This window comes from Meriones unguiculatus, chromosome 9 (genome assembly GCF_030254825.1).
Source record: "Meriones unguiculatus strain TT.TT164.6M chromosome 9, Bangor_MerUng_6.1, whole genome shotgun sequence".
In the NCBI taxonomy this organism is placed as follows: Eukaryota; Metazoa; Chordata; class Mammalia; order Rodentia; family Muridae; genus Meriones; species Meriones unguiculatus.
In genome coordinates this window covers 8698180-8718838 of record NC_083357.1, presented here as the reverse complement: position 1 = coordinate 8718838, position 20659 = coordinate 8698180, and the positions used below count along the sequence as shown (strand labels likewise).

The 20659-nt window shown below is 50.6% G+C and overlaps 2 protein-coding genes across 4 annotated transcripts; both read right to left on the bottom strand.

The window, feature by feature from the left end:
• Positions 1 to 167: 167 nt before the first annotated feature.
• Positions 168 to 15526, bottom strand: Itih4 (inter-alpha-trypsin inhibitor heavy chain 4). 3 transcript variants are annotated; one of them, XM_021635210.2, is made up of 23 exons: positions 15374 to 15526; positions 13986 to 14146; positions 12406 to 12510; positions 12121 to 12283; positions 11884 to 11994; positions 11276 to 11404; positions 10529 to 10645; positions 10165 to 10333; positions 9960 to 10085; positions 9611 to 9792; positions 9342 to 9527; positions 7200 to 7339; positions 6818 to 6972; positions 6479 to 6508; positions 6181 to 6237; positions 5590 to 5763; positions 4803 to 4865; positions 4473 to 4505; positions 4271 to 4387; positions 3035 to 3203; positions 992 to 1146; positions 788 to 884; positions 168 to 361 (listed from the first exon to the last, which is right to left on the bottom strand). In XM_021635210.2, exons 1-23 carry the CDS (start codon positions 15461 to 15463, stop codon positions 292 to 294), a joined length of 2799 nt encoding a protein of 932 aa, XP_021490885.1. In that variant the 5' UTR covers positions 15464 to 15526; the 3' UTR covers positions 168 to 291. The 3 variants fall into 3 exon arrangements, with proteins under 3 accessions (XP_021490885.1, XP_021490886.1, XP_060246783.1); XM_021635211.2 differs by having other exon boundaries at positions 5590 to 5703; XM_060390800.1 differs by lacking the exon at positions 5590 to 5763.
• A 1394-nt stretch (positions 15527 to 16920) lies between these two features.
• On the bottom strand, positions 16921 to 20319 carry Mustn1 (musculoskeletal, embryonic nuclear protein 1). The gene is made up of 3 exons (XM_021635216.2): positions 18869 to 20319; positions 17784 to 17916; positions 16921 to 17611 (listed from the first exon to the last, which is right to left on the bottom strand). Exons 1-3 carry the CDS (start codon positions 18875 to 18877, stop codon positions 17505 to 17507), a joined length of 249 nt encoding a protein of 82 aa, XP_021490891.1. The 5' UTR covers positions 18878 to 20319; the 3' UTR covers positions 16921 to 17504.
• Positions 20320 to 20659: the final 340 nt, after the last annotated feature.

Genomic DNA, 20659 nt, shown 5'->3' with positions numbered 1-20659 from the left:
TGACAAAGGCAAAGATGAGGCTGAAAACTTTCTATGGGCTTCCCTGGCCCCAGGATATTGAGGGCCAGTTTTGAAAGAGTCTAATGTTGTATGAGACAGAATATTCAGGTTGGGACCCTAAGTCCCCCAGGACTGGCCTTATGGAATCATGACACCAACTCCCCGGGTTCACACCATCCTTCTTTATTTGTAACAGTGGAAGATCTAGGCTTCACAGGTGGCCTGGTTGGCATAGAGTGCCATCCTTCTGCATACAATGACAGATGGCAGGGAGCACTGATCCTTACAGTGCTATATCTTCACTGTCCAGCAGGAAATCTCTGCTCCTAGGGATCCTTCTTGGTATTTCAACTTGAGCTCTCTGGGGTAGGAAGACAACAGAAAAACAGGTAGAAAAAATAGATAGATGGCCAACAAATCTCGGGTAAGATGAAAGCAATGGGAGAAGGTTGTAGACAGGAACATGGGAGGCAGGGAGTCTCAAATTCCATCAGAATTCCCTCTGACATGGGTCAGGAAGGCCCAGTTGCCCACAGGATTATTCAAGTGACTTGATATGAGAAGTCTTCTAAGCCCAGGACTTTGGAAGTTGGGGAAGAGACAACATAACCATGCTACCACCCACAACCCAGCGTCCCAGCTTACCATCCTTTGTGGGGGAATCGTTCTTTCATCTGTTTTTAGTTCCCAAGCAAGGACAGGAGTGTGGTTCTGTAGATCCCAGCTCTCACCCTCCTAATCCCTACCCCCACCAGAGTCAGGCTCAGTGGCCCAGTTGTGTAGTTACTTGGTAGCGGTGTAGTGGATTCCGTCAACTCTGAGTGTCCGCTTTGTACCCTCTGCCCCAACTGGTGGATCCCAGGTGATATCCTTGTAAAAGCGACCTGAGGTAAAAGGGTAGTAAGGGATAAAGACAGTGAGGCAGGTGGGAAGAAGTGAGAGGCACGGCCTGTGCCCAGTCACAGGCGGTTTCTAAGGGCAAGCGGCATACCGAGGTCCCCTTTGGTGTAGTTGGAGAAGTATTGGGTGTTACTCAACAGGAGCATCACTCCCTTGTGAGGGTCATCCATGGACAAGAGACCAATGGTTACTCTGTCTGGGCCACTGATCAGTAGGAGTCCCATTTTGTCCATGGTTATCTTCAAGCTGCAGAGAAACACCATACCCTGAACAGGAAGGCACAGACACCTGCGTGGAGTCTCAGTAGGTGATGCCAAAGTGGCAGCTAAGTTGGGGACTCTCTTCTTGACCAGGGAGTCATTGTGTAGCCTTAGGCAGTTTCCTCACTGGCAAGATAGCACTAAAGCGAGCTTAATGATGTCCAATTTCCTTGCACTGTTTATAAGAGAATAATAATTCCTTTCCTCTGGTTTTAAAATTGGTTTCTCATGAATGAATCTTATACAATTTTTGGGGGGTGATGGATAACAGTCATTGTCAATATAACCAGACTAAGAAGCACCTGGAATATTAGAAAAACTTCTCTCTGGATGTGTCTATACTTCTGGAAGTTAAATGAAGGGGGAAGACCTGTCCTGAAAAATATCCCACAAATTGAGGCTTGGGTAGAATAAAAGGGAGAAAGGGAAAGGAAAGGTCTTTCTTGCAGGCACTCTCTGCTCTGCCATGCCCTCCTGCCATGATAGACTGAAACTTCTCATGTGGACAGAATAAATCCTCCCTCTCTCTTAAGATGTTTCCTGTGGGTTTCTGCTCACAACAGCAGGAAAGTCTAGTACATGTATGTTTTTATAGCTGGTGCCACATTTCTAGCTTATTGCTGTTAAACAATACATTTTAACATCCGCAGGGGAGGTGTTTTCTCATTCTGCCCCATCAAGTGGAAGAAGAATCTGCCATTCCTCTTTAACATTGAGATTAAAGGTGCCACTGTGCCTACCTTGATAAGGAACTACATCTTCTATGACACTGGAAGGACTTCAGATGAGCCCCCAGGATTTCCTGTGTATATTCTTATTTGTCAAATGTAAGCAAGGCCCTGCTAACGGCTTGGCAAGATAGCAATGGATAGGACCCTTTGTCTGAAAAAAGATAGGCTATGGAATAACCCAGAAGAAAAAAGCAAAAGGGCTTCAGCTACCTATGACTTGCAGAGCTAGAGAGCTGTCCCCAAAAATCTTACAGTGGATAGTCACACTTCCCAGAGTCATCACCTGCCTCCATTCCCTGCAGCTTCCCAACCTGTGGCCAAACTGCTCTCTCCTTGCCAAAGCTTCATACAAGTTGATGATTAAGCTTAATGTCAATTTGATTGGACTGTGAAAGACTTAGGAGATTACAAAATCATATTTTCGAATGCGTCTATAAAGGCATTTCCAGACATCAGGGGGATATTAGGCCCAGATAGCACAAAAAAGCAGGAAAACATTTGCTAGGCAGGCATGTGGCCCCTTGCTGTCTCCACCTCTTGGCTGCCATGAGGGGAGCCACAATGCTTGTTCCCCCTACTTCCCACCGTGATGATCTATCCCACCATGCCCAGACCCAGAAACAATAGGACTAAATGACCATGGCTGGAAAACTCTGGCCCAAATCACCCTTCTTCCCTTGTTCCTCCCAGGTGCATATTACAGCTACTAGAACAGTCACACACTGCAGCAAGAGGAACATTCATAGGCCCTGGAGTCATGCCTCAGTACATGTAGGAGACACTATACCGTGTTCCCCCAAGTCCATCTGTCCGAGGGTCCCTTAGGCCTCTGACTCGGAATCTGGAGGAGTCTACTGATTAGTAAGGGAACGAAGACAGAAGGGCTATGTGGCTCATGCTCCAAACTGCACCACCTCTACATGGACTAGTGACCCGGGTTAGTGATGAGGTCCAGATCCCAGGATGATGCCTCTAGAGTTGCAGGACATTACAATGGACCTGTCCTAGCAGGGGTGCAGCACACTTCAGGTGACTCCTAACCAACCACTTCACCTGTAACCTTGCCCCCCCCCCCCAATGTCATCACTAACTTCACAGCACATCTTGAGAGGCCACACACCTAGGACCCCACCCTGGACTTACCCAGGCAACACAGAGTACAGTGTCCCCCTCCACTTGTACTCTGAGTTTTTTCGGCCCCGGGTCACCACCACGCGTTCCGGGGTTGCGTGAACCTGCAGGTGAGGCTTCTGGATGGTCACTTCGATCCATGAGAACCCTGCGTTCTCATACTTACCAATCACCTGCAGCCCTAAGGAGGCCAGATGGGAGATTTCAAAGTCGATTCTGAGCAACAGCTTCAATGTGGGGTCTTCCCTGACTATGTCCTTTCTAGAACTGGGTCCCCAGAAGGGTCCCTCTGCTCAGCAATGCTTCCACTTCAAGCCTGCTTCTCCTTCTCCTCATTTTTTGAAACAAGATCTCACCTGGTAGGCCAGGCTGGCCTGGAAACTCATTATATAGACCAGGCTGGCCTCAAACTCACAGAGAGCAGCCTGCTTCTGTTTCCTCAGTGCTGGGATTAAACCTGTACGACATCATGCCTGGCTCAGGTCTAGTTCTTATGATCTCTCCACTCAAGCTTTAGTTTCCCAGTATTCCGGACTTCAAATTGGACCTCAAATCCTGTTGATGGCTGCCCTGATAGACTTTTGTGAAGAGGAAGGGTGACCTTATTTAAAGTGTGGAAGCATTCATCCATCCCCTGCAGTGTGCCTTGGTCCTGAATTTGCTGCATGGCTGATGGTTAGGTATAAAGTCCCTGCTTCAGAGAATAGACAGGCACCTGGGCCTGAGTGATGAAGCAGGAGAGCACGTGGTTCTGAGAGGAATGAGGGTGTTGTGGCTGTCCCAGAGTTTTTCATAGCTCAGCATGAACATCCCTGAGTACTGTACATCCCTTTGTCTGCCTAGACACTTCAGCTTGACCAGTGAGGCCATTCCAGGATTAGTGAGTAGAGTCTGGAAAGAACATCTGCTTCTCCAACCATCCCCCTCCTCCATCCTACTAGTGGCCCACAGAGACATAGGGGCCTTCTGTTCCTCAGCTCTATCTCTTCTACCTGTAGCACCCTTACCCTTCTCTGGGCTCATCTGACAACTGTGAGCAACCCTGTACAGCTCCCTGACCCCTCTCAGCTCTGGAAATTGTGTGTGGGTTCTGTGGGGTTTCCAGTGAAAGCCTGTGGGTGGCTATGGGAGGGAGGGCCTTTTTGGTGCACAGGACATTTGCCCATGATGAGTATATTGCTGTGGCTGGGGCAGGTCATATGAAAGAGGTCTAGGTTTTTATGCAGATATATGGGAAACATCTCTTACCCTGACCAGGGTCTATGAGCAGCTTCATGGACGTCCCAGAACGTGTGATATCCACACAGAGCTGGTCCACACTGGATCCAGGAAGTGGCAAGATGATGGAAGGAGCCTGGGAGTGGCCTGAAGTAGCCAGTACATAGTTCCTGGGTCAGGAAGAGAAGTCTAGGGGGCAAAGGTGGGGAGGGAGACTGGGAGCAATGCTTACCTGGGTGTGTGGGTTCCTCTGGCATGGTGCTTTCTAAAAGAAGGAAGAATGCTAGGCTTAGGCAGCCCATCTCTGGGGAAGAGGGCATTGTGGATGGAGAGGTGGGTGACTATGCTTGGGGCTACTTCTTTCCACTTTAACATGTAGAATACCAGGTAACAGGCTACAGAGACCCAGGACTCTCCCTTACCGCCAGGGCTCTCCCTTCTCAGGAGCTACTGTGGGAGCTCTGGCTTGGGTATCTTTACGAGTTTTGTTTGTTTCTGGGGCTGGGGACTCATGTGCTCTGGGCAAATGGTCTGTTACTAGCTGCATCACTAACCCTCGTACCTTCATCTTTCTTCTCCACGCTTGGTAACACAGCTTGACTTGGGAGGATGGGAGCGCTTGATGCTGACGTAAGTGTGAGCACAGGAACATTGGTCAGAAAGGGAGAGGCAGTCAGGATGAAGGGCCTTCTGCACCTGCAGGGCCCCTTACCCTTTCCCTACTGCCCACCAAGCTTGGGCCTAGAGGGGCAGGGGAAATTTCAGGGAGATGGGTCCTGACTGAGTCTGAGTTCAGATTGGGAATGAGATGGTACAAGGGACCACAGCTGACTCTAAAAATGAGGATGACTTCCTTTTCCATCATGAGGAGCATGAGGACTGGGTCCTCAGCAAACAGAGGATATGTGCAAAGTCCTGCTCTGAAGGAGGGAGGCCTGGTGTCCAATAGCTGGTAGGGGAAGAGGTGCCTCGAGAAGGAAAGGATTGGCCATGGTTGGGCCAAGAGCCTAGTAGGAGTTCTCTTGGGGCCCAGAGTTCACAGGAGAGGCTACTCTGTCAAGACTTGTGGACTGGCAATCTGGGGACATAGCAATAGCCAGGAAACAAGCTGCTGAAGAGAAGGGAGGTTGAGAGACAGAAAAGTGAGGGCAGCCCCATGATATAGTGTTCTTATCCCCAGCCCCTGGCTCCTGGCTCTGCCTTAGGACAGGGCCCCAGCTAGGCCTAGGCCACCTGCGTTCTTTGCAGATGTCCTTGCCCAGCCTGTGCCTGCTGCTTTCCCTCCCTCTCTGGGTCAGAGTCATTGAGCTAGGAAGGAAGGAAACCACTGTGGGTCAGAAAGGGCTCACATAAGGACGGCTGGTCTATCATCCTTCCCCAGGTGTGCAGCACGCTGGAAAGGCCAGGAGTAACGTGAAGATCACCAGGTGGCCCAGGAGGCCCAGGAAGTCCAGGAGGAGGAGCTTGTTGTGTAAGTGTAACGTAAGCACCCCTGAGTCCAGGACGCTTACGGAATCTAGATACTAAAAGTATTGACATGAACAGTTTCTCCCAGGAATGTCCTAGGTCCCCACAGCCAGGACTAGGGTTTCATGGCAGCAATAGGATGTAGATAGGGTGTGTAGCTCCTGTTTTCTTCTGGAGAGCCTTCCCTAGTCAGGAGACAGACACTGGTGGAACTCCTCCCCTGGCTAGGCAATCCTTCCCCGGGGCAGTGCCCTTATATATATTACCCTGATTACTGAATCCCTTTCTCTGGGTCAAGTAAGATTCTAGACAGCCAACTCCTAATTAAACACACCTAATCTTGAGTCACAGGCCTTTTACCAACCCAGTGAACAAAGCTAGGCACCATCCTCCCACAGCCAAGTGCAGAGCCCAGTCCAAATCCTGCCACAGTTCTACAATCTCCATTTTTCCCACCCTTCTTCCATTGTTACCTTTTTGTGTGGGAGATACAGATCCTCTGGAAGTAGACTTTAAAAGAGGGCTGTGAGCTGGAAGACAGTGAGATTTGGGTTTACTCCTTGGAGCCAGCTCTCTGGAGCTCCAGCTGGATGGTGACTATGTACCTGGAGTCCAGGTCAAGGTCTCGGGGTAGCTAGTTATTGAGTGAGTGACTAAGTTCAGCGGTGTGTTTGGCCAGGTGACACCAGTTCCCAGCAGCAGGGGGAAATGTGGCCCTCAACATGCTGGTGGACCCTACATAGGGTGGCCTTTGAGCTCTGAGGCTCTTACCTCCTAAAGAGAAATGACTTTGTCCATTACCTGTATAAAAAGAAAGACAAATGAACGAATGAACAAACAAACAAAACAGAAAGGGGGAGAGGCAGGTATCATCAGGGTGTTTTTGCCAATTTCAGATGCTTATGTTTAAGCTTGTTTTCCCCATTCCCAGGCCATAAGGGTGTATGCAGTGAGTGTAGGGGGCTGCGGGGCCTGTCCTTAGTTTCGGCCTTAGGGAACAGAGATGGGTCTCCCTGGGGCTGCTGGAATCTACCATGGCAGTGGTGAGCACTTGGTTGGAAGCGGTGGAGCTTTGCTGACGAGGAGGCTGAATCCCAGCCCTACACTCACCAACTTCCATAGGCTTCCCAGCAAGTTGAAGTTGTTCTTGGCCTTCCGGTTTGGTGACCACCATGTATGTGAGAGGAGTGACAAAATTGTATCTGAGTGACATGTTCAGGGCTTGGGCCTCAAGATCCTTTAATTCAGCATTCGATGCTGAAACCCTGTGGGTTGAAGACGTAAAGAGCTCAGGAGGTCTCTGAGTATCCCAGAATGTTCCCTCTCCCTGGCCTCTCCTGGGAGTCCCCTTGGGAGAATGTGGATTTTGGACATAACATCTCACTTCCTATGGTAGATAGCCTGTGCCAGCTGTGCCTGCCCCACCACCGAAAGGCTTATTGATATGATAGGAAACCCACTGCAGTGGCCTGCGAGGGTCAGGGTCACTCACATCTGTTCCAGCTGTTGCTGTATGGTCAGTAATGCCCAGAGTCTCTCCATAAAGTTGTGAAAGATGTACTCGGGGCTCTGAAACTCCTCTTCTTTGGGCGCTACGCTGGCCTCCATTTGGAAAGTGATGTTTTGCCGATGCTGGAAAGAGGCACCAGTCCAGGTGAGAGCAGTGAGGGCCTGATGCCTACACCTGCCCAGCCTTCAGAGCTCCTCATTAGCACCTTTCCTGGAACTGGGGCAGGTCAGAGCACTGGGCCACCATGAGGGCTACATTCCTTTTGAGTACTGTGGAGGTAGGAAGGGAGTTCGAGGGTAAGGAGTCTCCACAGATCCTCCATGGTAAGCCGGTGGTGGGGACGAATGTTAGCAGCTGTCCAGATATAGCAAGACAGCTGTGTAGCCAAGAGCTTCGGTCAGCCAACCTTTCATAAGAAGGGACAACACCTTCCAGGCCAGTGCAGAAGGAGGAGGTCTCAGACACAATGTAGAGCAGAAAGAGTTTCCCTCCCGCAGACATGGGGGAAAGGAAGAGAAAGGGAAGGAAGAGCCTTCCCTGGTAGTTAGCAGTAGAGCTGGGAAGCTGGGACTAGAACTTCAGAACCCCCAACAAGCTGTCTGCTCCACAGCCTCTGCTGGGGCTGGCCACCGTGGGATGATGGTCCGGTTGCTTTCTTCCCAGGGGAAAAGGTGGTTATGGTCTTAGGTTATCCCAGATGGCAGCCTGGGAAATGGGGCAAAGATACCCCACGCCTCCTTCATCAGAAGGGCAGCTAAGAGGCCCTGTACGATCTTATGCCCTCTTCCACCGCTTACCCAGGACCTCACTTGCCAAAGCTTTGGTACATGAAGGCCACAGGCAAGAGTTTCTCCCTATCTATACAGTAAAGCCATTTATTTGATGTTTTTCCCTAAATGAATTTTGACTATATTGTTTTCTTGGGCTCATCCAAGAACTGAGTCCAGTGGCACACGCCTATAATTCTAGCTATTTGGGAGGCTGATAAAAAAACTCAAGGCCTTCTGGACTACAGAGTAAGTTCAAGGTCATCTTGGGAAACTTAACAAGTTCTTGTCACAAAATAAAAAAATAAAAAGAGGACTGGGGGTGTTGCTTAGTGATGGAATATTTGCTTCCGGCCGTAGGTTCAACTTCCAGTACTAAAAACGAAGTATACGCACTCCGGTCCCTTAGAAGTCTGAGTGATGCTTGTGTTTACATGGGGCTAGAAAGTATTCCACAGTAGTTCCATGAATCAGGCACATGAGTGAGCCATGTTTGTAATCAAGAGGAGACTGAGGCACAAGGAGTTTAAGTAATTCCCTCACCTGTCACCCATGGGAGGTGATGGCACTTGGTTTGAAGACAGATTGTCTGGCAGCAGTTTTCAGGAACAGTCCTACTCCTTGGCTGTATCTCAGACTCCTTGGCTGTATCTCAGGCCCTAGGCCTCTCATACCCACTGCATTCTCTTGCAGCCAAGGTGCCCTGCTGGCATCTGAGCCTAACAGCCCTCCCTCCCTCCCTTCCTTGTGTGTTCTGCCCCCTCCTACTTAGTAGACTTCCTACAGGGATCCCATTCTGAGCCCAGGTCTTAGTGGGGCTCCAGATACGTATCCTGAAGCCCTGGATATGTGCTTTCTGGAACATTGTAGGCTCTCACTCCAGTTCTGTACAAGTTGTCTGTCCCAGAAGGGTAAGGAGGGTTGCCTGTATTTACAAATGCTTTATCCCTCAACCTGAAGACTCTCAGCTGTGAAATGGCAGCAGCTCTCTCTGTCTACCCACCCCCTAAAGGCTTAGGACAGAGGGAATATTGGCTACAGGGGAGGAACACCTGCTGCCAGCTTATGCACGGAAGAGTCAGGCGGCAGTAAGGCAGACCAAGCGATCAGTTCCTATGTGCTAAGTTCTCATGACAGCACCATGTTGATCCATGCATCAATCTCTACCAGGGATCGATGCAGCCCAGGCTGGCTTCCCTCAGGAATACCTGAGGAATAGGGCCCTTTGAGTCGAGGTCAGTCAGCTGGAATTTGGTACTACTGGGACTTGAGCCCAGGACCCCTGGCTGCGAATATAGAGGCTGCCCCAGGCTGCCCCAGCTGCCCCTTCACTCCAGGATGACCCAGCCATACTTACCGCCTGCCCCTTGACTTTGGCTGAAAGGACATCAGGGCCCTGGTCCTTCAGCTTCCCTGCCACCACCATCTCTGAGCCCTTAAAGTGGTGTTGGAAGCTGTCCCGCGTGACGTCCTCCACAGCGTTACTGGGGTATTCAAAGGCTACCCTTAATAGCAGCGGGTTGGCTACTTCGTGGTAGAAGTCCTACAGGGTGGCAGGGGAGGATGTCACCAAGGCCAGACAAACGGGGTCTGCCCGATCGCATTCACCTTGGATCAAGCTGGTACCTGGAGCTGCAGCGCCGAGTCCGAGTCCTCATAGATGCGCCGGGCTAGGCCACCATTGTCCAGCGCTAGCTTCTCCAGGAAAGGATAGTTCACATCAAAGCCGAATCCCAGGCAGAAGACGCTGTACTTGGTGTCGACAGCTTCCTGTACATTCTTCTGGATATTCGTGGGATTGGTCTCCCCTAGACTCATGAATTTGGGAATAGGTTGAGAAAGAATGGATATTTCTGGAACTTCAGGGGTGTTGACAATTCTCCCTCTCCCTGCCCAAAGTGTCATAGCCAGCCCGGAAGCAGTTCCAGCCTTTCTCCAGGTCTGGCATGCCCCAGAATGGCCACAGTATCCTCACCCACAGTGGGGTCACCGTCTGTGAGCAGGATGATGAGGGAGGCGCTATTTGAGGGCAGCAGCTCAGCCTGGTTGCTACTATCCAGAAGCATCACAGCCATCAGCATCGCATCATTGATGTTGGTCCCTGAAGGACACATACTCAGGGTTGATCCTAGCCAGTGACCATGGAAGTCCCCAGCCTCCTGAGATGCAGAAATACTCACCACCACGAGCCTGGATCTTGGAAGCATAGGCCACAGCCTTTCCTAAGTTGTCCTTTGAGGCCCGCACCAGCGATAGCTTCCATTGGATTGCTTTCTCACTGAACACAATGAGGTTGAACTGGTCTTCAGGGCTGAGGTCATTCAAGATCTTGACTAGGGCTTGTCGGGTCTAGTGAGGGGGAGAGAAGACAAGGCAGGTGTCTCAGAGAAGCTCCCTAAAGGTGCATGATCCTTGGGCTATTATCCTGGGATCTTGGGTAGGATCAAAGTATACGCTTTGGGCCAAACTTGGCTTCAGGAAGTCCTGACTCATGATGTTGGAACAGAACCAGGTGCTGCTGGTTTCAGGGTCTGGGAGACCTACCTGTTCTATTTTCCTGCCTATCATGGATCCACTTGTATCAATGACAAAGACCACATTCTTGGGAATTGTAGGAAGGTCCTCCGGAGCAAAGTGGTGCACAAAGTAGCCGGATGCAATCTGTAATCATAGTGAGTCCACACTCAGATGATCAGAACTTAGGCCCTGCACAACTTCTGTCAGGCCTACTCACCCAAATTCCTGGTTCCTGCGTTCTCCTTCCATGATCCCTCTCCATCCCAGCTGCTTATATCTCCCAAATCCTCACCATATTTTGAAGCTCAGCCTCTTGCTAACAGAAGACTTCCCTGTTCACACGCAGCCCTAGAACTCCTAAAACTCGGTCCTGTTTTACTGTTTGAGGCAGTCTATACTAACAGATGTAATGAGCCCACTATCCATGAAGAGGGAACACTGGGGAAACAGGGGATGAAGGGGAAGCACAAATGATGAACACAGCTGTTGGACTTGCATGTTAAGACTGAAATATGTGCCTCTGGGCAGCAAATACAAAGAGAGAAACTCCAAAGTGTAGCTCTCTGCAGAGACAAACCTTTTCTGACTACAGAAAGGGAATAACATTCTAGGTCACTACAATGGAACAAACTGCCTATTTTCTGTCTGAGTTGAGCCCTGGTGCACAGTACGAAGAAGGGGCTGTCATTCCCCTTTCCCAGAATACTCATGCTTAGACATATGAAGGCAAAGCAGACTTCGAGGCTTCACTGCTCTTGCTTGGAGTCCACCCACCTGAATAGAGCCCCCAGAGACAGACCGGTCCACATCATAGCGGACAATGAAGTCCCCATCCAGTGCTGTGTCCTGCTCATTTTGAGACTTTTGCTGCTGGGAAAGTGTCGGCTTGAACCGGATATGTGCCTGGAGAAACAATCAAAGCTGAAGTTGTAAGGAACACTGAGGCCATGCCAGCAAACCCCTCTGTGTGTACTCAGAGAAATCTGATTCCATATGCAGTCATGGGTAAAAATTCGAGAGAACTTTCATTCTGAGTTGAAAGGTGACTGCTTCCATTTGGTATGTGTGTGCAGGCCTGTGTGTATGAATCCACTTTCTGGGGACATGCAAGCATCTGGGCTCAGTGCAATCCACTTATCTCTATCAAGGACATTCCCATCAGTTTGCTCTCCATGTTTGTCCCCCATAGACCCCACGTTCCTATTAGGGCTCACTGACCATCTCTAGGTCTTACTGTCCTGTCTTCTTGGTAGTGGCATGGGCACAGATCTCAGAAGCCTCTCCAGCCCAGGGAGCTTCCAACTGTTCTGGGTTATGGGAATCTAGGCTGCACTAAAGAGTGGCCCTGGGGCGTCCTCACTTGGTGGTTATAGCATGCTCACCCTGGTCTTGTTTTGTGAGGTAGTAAGGGCTTCCGCCAGCTCCGGGGTCATGAAGGAGCTCTCTGTCTCTAGGATGCTGATACCCTGAGGCTCAAAGATGTAGATGTCCATCTGGAAGTGAGAGACGGGTCACCAGAGAAGCCATGAGGTGGGCTGTGTTCCCAGGAAGCTAGGCAGCAAGGAGAGGCTGCCTTAGAGATATCTAGGGGGCTTCCTGGAAGATGCAGTGCTGGGTACCTGAAGGTGCTTGACCGGCTGCTGAGGCTTCACTTTGAGGAGATGCTCGTACATTCCTAGTCGCCTTCTGAGTAGTTCCTGGTATACCAGCTCAAAGGTAACCTTGGCACCAGGAGCCACATTGACTGACACTTCAAACTGCTCTGTATGTCTCCCTGAGGTCCTGGGGAATAAGAACAACCAGAACCTATAGGGTCAGGTAGGGGAGAGCAGCTGGAGGGGAGCGAGGCTAACGGCCAAGGTAGGGCTAGCTCTACCTATATGCACCCTTCCCCATGGGCTCACTTGACCAGGCCAGCACTCTCTCCCCGGCCCACGGCTGCATTGTACTGCTCCTGGGCTTCAGCCTTCTCTTTGACAATCCCTGGATAGGCCGTGCCATCGATGCTCCTAGGTAGGGAAAAGAACAGCTGAGAACTTTTTTAGAAGGGCCTTTCTAGAATTTGGTGAGCTTCTAGATATGACTCCCTTCTTTACCCAAGGTCAATGCCATTTATCATGCATCTACTGTGTAGAAGACCCTATGTAAGACACTGGGAGAGGCCCTGAAACATGCATAGTGTTAGTGCACATGAGCTTTTACTGTAGGGACAGAGCAGAAGATTATAGAGGAGGAGGGACTGAGCTAAAATCAGTCCACATTCCAAACTGCCCCATGACCCTTCTGAACTTTTCTGAAGCACCAGCCAATCATAGCAAAACCCAGAGAGTACTAAGTTGTTCTGTACTCGGCTCTGCATCTGCCTCAGCTGGCCAGACTTGAGCAGGAGGGAGACACGGGGCTGAAGGCTGAGACCTTATTCTCTGCAGCTTCTCCCTCAAACCTCCTGGGCATGTGGGCAAGTTTCCAGCAGCTATTTTTCAAGGCTGAGAAGGAACTACCAAGGCCATTTCTCTTCACATTCAATGGCTGTTCCAAGGAGCTCCTTCTGGGGTGAACAGGGACCAATAAATGGACACCTGCTCGTTCTGGGAGGGGTGTGAGAAGGTGGAAGTGTGCAGAGAAGGGAGAGGAGAGAGGACCTAGCTGAATACACAGAACAGGCATCTTCCTTTCCAGACTTTCCTGGAGAAAGTTCATCCCTTCTCCAGTAGCTCTTTGGCCAGGGCAGGGAACAGGGAAACACGCCCTGCATTTCTGCCTCGTGCAGTAGTGCAGTAGAAAGATCTGCGGCCGCTGGCCTGAGCTCCAGGGTCAGCAAACAGAAACTTTTCTGGGGTCAAGGAGGATGGGGAGAAAGGGAGGACCAACACAGGGAACCTAGCCTTACCCCTGCAATACCCTCCCTAGCCAGTGCTCTCCTCCACCCCTAAATGCTCCCCTACTGGGAGCAGCCTGCCTTTGATGCCTGCCTCTCCAGGAGGCATGGACTTTTGTCAAGTTTAACAAACATTGCAAAATAGATCAGGGCAGGGGTGGGAAGGAAGGTTGAGGACAGGTGAGGACTACTGCCAGCTCAGAGTCCACAGAAACCCTGGCATCTCCTGAGGAGGCAGAGTAGACAGTGATAAAATTTGCAGTGACAAAGAGGACCCCAGGACTTAGGTTTTATATTTCTTCAGCTGAAATCTGAGTTTGGTGACTTCCTGTGCCTAGCTTGGGCCTAGAGCTGCCCTAGGCTTGTATTTCTCAAAGGCAAAAACTCCAAGATGCTGCGGTTCTTGGTTTGCCACCTAGCAGTACTTAGTGAGGAAGCCAGATGACAGGAGGGACAGAGCTATCCCTGGGTCTGGTAACATCCTTGTTCCCCTGAGCCAGGCAGGTGGAGCAGTGCCCCAGTGGCCAGCTTCTGGAACAACTTGTCTGAAGGCCAGGGGAGGTGGAGTTGCAGGACTGGGTTGTGAAGAAGCAGGGAGACACCTACATGCAGAAGTTGGCGATGAAGGCTTTCTTGGGTAGGTCTACTTTGAAGGTAGTCTCTTGAACAGCATCGGCTCTGTTCACCACCCGGCTGGTAACAACAGTATGGGCAAATCGGGAGGAGACCCTGGACTCTACTATGAGGCTGTAGATATCGATGCCATTCTGGACAAGGGAAAGGGAAGAGGGTTGGGTTGTTTAACTGACAACCCCCAGTTCTTCAAGAGTAGGGTTTTGACTCTGGCTCTAGATCAACCTCCAACCTTGATCTGACCCAGATACTGTCTAGGCCTCAGGCTAAACCTCATCAAGCATTTCACATGTGAATGAAGTCAGAGGCAGCTGTAGACCTCATCCCCCACAAAACAGCATCATGGAGCAGGCCTACAGAGTCTCAATGGGAAACAGCAAGCACACAGAGGTAACAGTCCCAGCCTAGAGAGATCACATTTCTCATCTGGGCAGAGGGGAGGAGCCTGGAGCCAGCACCCCTGTGTGCAGGCTGAGCTGTGCCTAGTAAGAGGGCAGTGGACAAAATTCTTTGATTTTTTTATTTTTTATTTTTTAAATTCTGGCCTCCGTGAAAATGGGACAACATCCCTGTCACACTCCCATCTATCTGTCACGGGAGCTGTGAGAACCTATGGAGGATCAGGTCTCTCAGGAGTGAAAATCTTCTTTGCCTATTTTCCCTGCGACGGCCCCTCTGCCCCAACCCCTCCACAGGGTACTACTCACCACATGCACTCTGCCCCGAGGCCAGCAATTCCTTGAGAAAGGATATGTACACTACACAGCCACACGTTCCTCTACCTGCTCCACGTGCTATGCTGTGCACATGGAAACGTTCAGATACTCGCGGCTACCTTTCCCAGTTTAGCACCAAGGGATGGCATGGCCTGCGTCCAGGTCAAACGTCGGCTCTGTACCATGCATGGTACTGAATGCTTCCCAGATATTATGGGCTTGATTACTAACTAGCCAGCACAGCCGAGCAGGCTATATTACCACTCTTTCAGATGAGGAAACTGATAGATAGAACATATAAATAATTCCCAGAGGTCATTCATCTAGAACAGAAGAGCTGCCACATTCTGACCTGCTCGGCTCTTCTGTCAGCCTCAGGGGCAATCGGCTCCACTCCTTTGTCTATAAAACGGCAAGAATAGCATCATCATTCCTTCTATTACAGAGAACCTGTAAGGATCTCTGGTAAGGTGCCTGGTGGCTAGTCAGCACCGTGTCTTTGCACACACACTAACCTGCACACACACCTACTTAATTACTTGCATACTCAAAGGCACACCACAACTGCCCAGATGTGTTCACTCATTCCCCAGCACACACCACACAGACACAAGAATACACAGAGGCACGTCTGGGTACTGCTACCTTCTCAGCAGTGGTGGTGTGAAACACAGCCAGCAGTGAGGGCAAGACTAGCACAATGCTCCACATGTGGGCAGGGGCCGGGCTCTTCATTTGCCTCTGGTTGCCTGCCACGCTGCTTCTGAACCTGAGGGCAGGTGGATTATAAATCGGTAACTCACTGCCCGGCCTGCCCCTGCTGGCGCAAGTTCTGGGAAATGGGGGTTTCTAAGCCAAAAATCCCAGAGGCCTCAGATAAGGAGACAAATGACCTATGTTCAGTAAACTCTGCTGACAGCAGGGCATCCCCCAGGAAAAGCATGCTCAGGCTGGAGCTTGTTATTCACACCCCATCTGCGGGGTCTAGACTTCCAGGGATCACACCATACTCACCCACCCACCAAACTTTGTAGGGTGAGGCCAGTGTGCTCCCCATGAGCCTAGCTTTGGAGGAAACAGGCTTCCCTAAGAAGTTGGGGAAATACCCTAGATGCTTCCAGACAGGGTCTTATTAACTAGGTGGGCATGCCTGAAGAGTGGGGAGTGGAGGATGCATGTCTCTCCCTTGCCCATAAAGTAGTTGTTTTGTTTTTTAAATAACAAATAGTGTGATAAAGTGAACAAATATTGGGTATTTGATGCAGTTAGAGTTGATGTTCTCTGGTGGCTCTGGAAGGGTCACTCCCGAGTCTATGGACCTGAAAGTGTGGCCAGCTGCTAGTATGTTGTCTACAAGTGCAGTTTACCTTAATAGTGGCATCTGGACCTAGCACTGGGCATCACAGACTTTGGAACAATTTCTGTTGCTTCCCTCTTCCTGCAAGGCTATGGTCAGAGGCCCCACTTCCGTGCACCTGCTCACCCTCTTGGCTCTGGATGGGACTGGGGCGACCCAGGGGACACAGCTCTTCTGGGAATAACATTAATAAGAGGTCCATTGAGCAACTACAGACTCTGTCCCCACAGAAGGTCCTCTCCTCTGGGACCCAGAGCACAGGCCCAGCCTGGAGCCTGAGTTGTATGAGAAGGTCAAGCTGGCTAAGAATGTGAGAAATGCTCTCTCCGTCCAAAGGACAAGAAGAGCTTCCAGCAGGGGTCATCCACGAGCCAAGCCCTGCCAGTCTGCCCCCAGGAGCCACTGTTAGCCTGCCTGTTCTTGCCGTCCCAGCTGGGCAGGCTTTGAGTTTCCTCAACCTGACACAGCACACGCAGGACACAGGTCTGAAGAGGCAGATTGAACACAGCTAGGAACCTGGCGTTCGATCTACCTGCCCCAGACAACATGCTAGGGGCAGGGCGTGGCGGGTGGGAAAGATCAGGAAACACACTGCCACAGGCCAGAGGAACCAGACCTAGTTTTCACTTTGATATGCAGACATAGTCAAGAAGCAGCATGGGCAAAGGTGCGCGGGCAATGGGCTTTGTGGACCTTGGAAACCTGTCAGTGGTTTCTGTGGCAGGCAGGGGAGCTTGGCCTTCAATGACTTCACTCTGAGCAGTGCCACTGGGACCTGCTTTACACAATTGGCATCAACTCAACTCTCCTGTTGTAAATGATAGGAAACCAAGGGTTAGGTTTAAAATTCATTTTTATTTTAGGTATATGAATACTTTGACTACAGGTGTACCACATGTATACAACGCCCGCAGAGGTCAGAAAAGGGTGACAGAGTTAAATGGTTGTGAGCCACCATGTAGATACTAGGAACTTAACCAGGGTCTTCTAAACGAAGAGCAAGTACTCTTAGCTATGGCCTCATCTCTCCAGCCTGAAACAATTAGAAAGAATAGGCAAGTCTACAGCCATCAGAAGGTCCATACCAGCTCTTTCTAGTATGCCTCAGTGGTCCTGAAAGCACTCACATTATTCCCTGGCCCTCCTCAGAGCCCAGGAAGGGCACTGAAGATGTTATATCCCCATACTTTCCTCTTTTCCTCTCCAGTTAGTGGCCGTGGGCGCTGACCAAGACACCTTTCCAAGGTTGGAACAACTTGGGCATTCTCTTTATTGGCTTTTCCAGGATGCTGGTAAAGAAGGGCGAAGGCTGTGGGGAGTCATGATGGTTCCAGAGATAGCAGGGGAAAGGCATCTTCCAGCATTAAAAAAAAAAAAAAAAAAGTTTGTGGGAAAGGCTCCTGTGTCCAGGTGTACTTCTCAGCCAAAGACACTCTTGGCAGGTCCGTCTTTGGGCTTCTCAAAGACTGTCTCAGCACCTGTGCGGTTGCGGCTGAATACAGATGGGGCAGCTGAGCCGGCTTGCTCTGTAGGCAAGAGATGAAGGAGGTGGCATCAGGGACCGAAACTGGTTTTCTCAAAGGTTTTCCCGTTTGGGTGCAGCCCTGCCTATGCCCAGAAACCCTCAACATCTCTCACCTACCACTGGGGTGGGGTGCTTATGTCTCCAACCCTCCCACGTGCCTGGAGTATACTCACCACAGTCCCGCATGACCTGGTATGTCTTAGACTTGATCTCCTGGTTCTTGGCCAGGTTCCCTCGGGCCCCTTTCAGGTCTTCTTCCTTCACAGGGGGGCGTTTCTTCTTGATGGGGGCTTCAGGAGCGCCAACCTTGGACAGGCCAGAGCCTTACAATTCACTGCCTTGAAATGAAGACAGGACCCCCACCCCTGCCAACTTTGACAGCGGTTCCTTCTTCCCAGATCACCGAACTCAGCCAATTCAAAGTTTACTCCTTTCCCAGCCCCTGCGAATCCTCTGCCCTCTTGGTCTGACTTGCACATCTGACCTTGGGGTGGCAGCCACCCATGCTCACACTGGTGTTTTGTCAGGACTGGGCATAAGGGGCAAAGGTGGAAAAGGATGGACTTCAAGACTGAGGAGCCCTAGGGAATCTAATGAGTTCTAAGACCAGTTCACTGGTGGCAAAGAGTCCCATACACTGTTACCCTTTTCCCAAGACAAAAACACTGATTCTATTATTGTGTTTGGGAAGGAGATGAGGTAGACAGCCACAGAGCAGGCAGCAAGGGCAACCTTGCTGTTCTGCTTGTCCCAGTAGAGCTGAGAAAGCCAGTGCTTACCACCCCCCCCCAGGCGCCTGTGAGGCTGACACTTTATTCCTCCTTAAGCCCTGCAGGCAGGTGCAGGGATTCCCTCCCTCAGCCTGGGCTTCGCTCCCAGGGAAACATGGGCGTGCGCAGATACACCCTGCTAGTGAAATAGAGACACAGAGCTGTGACCTATAGGTACAGCCCCCATCCTTCCTCCAGATTACAACTGTAGACATAACTGATATACCAAGCCATCAGTCAGCTCTCTCCTACACTTACACGGTACTACAAGTACTCCCCCATCCCCAACCCTGCACAGCCCGGGCCCTGGAAAACCAAGGCCATTCACCAGAGCCTGGTAGGACCCAGGGTGTCCTCTGTGGGAGCAGCCTGGCAGGGACGCATGGCCTCTTGTTTAGGTTTGGCTTTCACTTCAAAGTGCAGTATTAGTTAGTGTCCAGCCCTCCCAACTTCCTTGGTACCAGCTGGGCCCCACTGGGTCTTCTTACCTCAGACATGGTAGATGCCACACAAGCTCTCTGGAGGTAACTCTCTGGCAGGCAGTAGCCGCAGGAGGAGATCTGTGTGGAGCCCAACTCTGGGGAACTTATATAGCCTGCTTGTCTGTCCTGGGCAGTCACTCCCCTCCTTTGGAATCTCCCAGATGATTCAGATCCACGCAGCCACTAGCTGGAGTTTATTCTTGGAGATGATGGGCAACAGCCCTGGTGAAAGTCGACAGCTGGAGTACCCCGTCTTTGGGAAGAGCTGCTCCCTTGCAGGTGGGAGGTGCTGGCACTGTTGTCCACAGACTGTGTTTATGAACGTGAACCCTGGAATGTGTGTGACAGTCTGGGCAGGCTGACGGCAAGAACTCATCCCAGAAGCTGGGGTGGGAGGGGGAATCTCTGGGGAAAGGGAGGGCCTGAACCAGGGTGGATGCTCTGAGTTTGTTTGTCTTTCTCTTCTACTCCTGGATTCCAGTGGAGATAGAGTTTCCATCCCAGCACACTAGCAGGGGAGAAACTTCCTTTCTGTTGCTTGGAAGCATTTCCTCATGGTAAGCACAGCTGACTCAGAGGCTGAGGGGATCCTGGGGAGCTACTATATCACCGTTCTGCTGGTGCCCTGGGACAAGTTAGTAAAGGGTCAAAGCAAGATAGAGTGTGGGCCCAGGGAGGACCAGGAGACCACGCTTGCTGGTGAAGGTTTAGAGGGCATCTGCCTACAATGGGAACTGGGAAGATGGCTGGCAGGACTTCAGAGGAGAAGGGCAAAGTCCACCTCAGCTGTTAAGCTGTAGTGAAAAGACAGAGCTCCCTTGGAGTCTTTTAGCACTGCCTCATCTCTGCATGGAGAAATCACCTGGGGCACATGCGGGGACCCTAAGCCTGAGGTGGACAACGGTAGATGTGGGTTGGAGGGCTGTCTGTTACATTTACCTCAGCTTCCTCCAGTCTACAATGGCCACTATTCTTATCCTTGAAATCCAACCAGGTACTAACAGTTACCTTAAATGTTATTCCATAGCTGCTGTACCTCAAACTCCACCCCAGTCTCTGCTTTGGCCTTAGTTCTTAGCAGGTCAATGTGGGAATTACAAGGTCTAAGCTGAGATAAATACTGATATGAACGATTCCCAGGATTTCAAAGACAGCAAAGAGCAGCCAGGCCACACCTTGTGAGGAGTGCCCACAACTGGCTCTGCCTAGTTCTGGCCTCAAGGACAAGCGTGTGCGATGTCCAGCTCTCTCATGCCCCAACGCAGCACAATACCCAGGGAGGAAACTGGCTTAGACTCCAATCAGTGAAGATGGCTAGACTGTGTTTGGTTTCTTTCCTTACACATTTTGACCCCACAGAGGCCAGGAGGCAATGGAAGGTTTATTAACCCACTGAGCTATTTTAATTCCAGAGGACACACAAGCAGTGACAACGAAAGTGATGGTTTCTTTCTTTTTTTTTTTTTTTTCATGTAATAAGATGTGAAAATTTATTGTAAACAAGTTTACAAAAGAAGCACTCCATCTTCTCTTTCATCTAAAAACTGTTTCTGTGACTTGTAACACCAACAATTAAACACCCCACTGGATTGGCAGCTGAAGTGGGAGTGGTTTTCTTCACATAGGTCTGACTTCTAATAAACCCTATGGAAAGAAAAATTTAAAACCAAACCAATTGACCTAGTCACTCACCCAGTCAGAACTCAAGGTGTTCAAAGCAAAGCTATCCACAGGTCCCTCACTGCTGACAAGTCTCTTACTGAGAGCTGTGTGAATCTTCAGGTAAGAGCTAGTAGC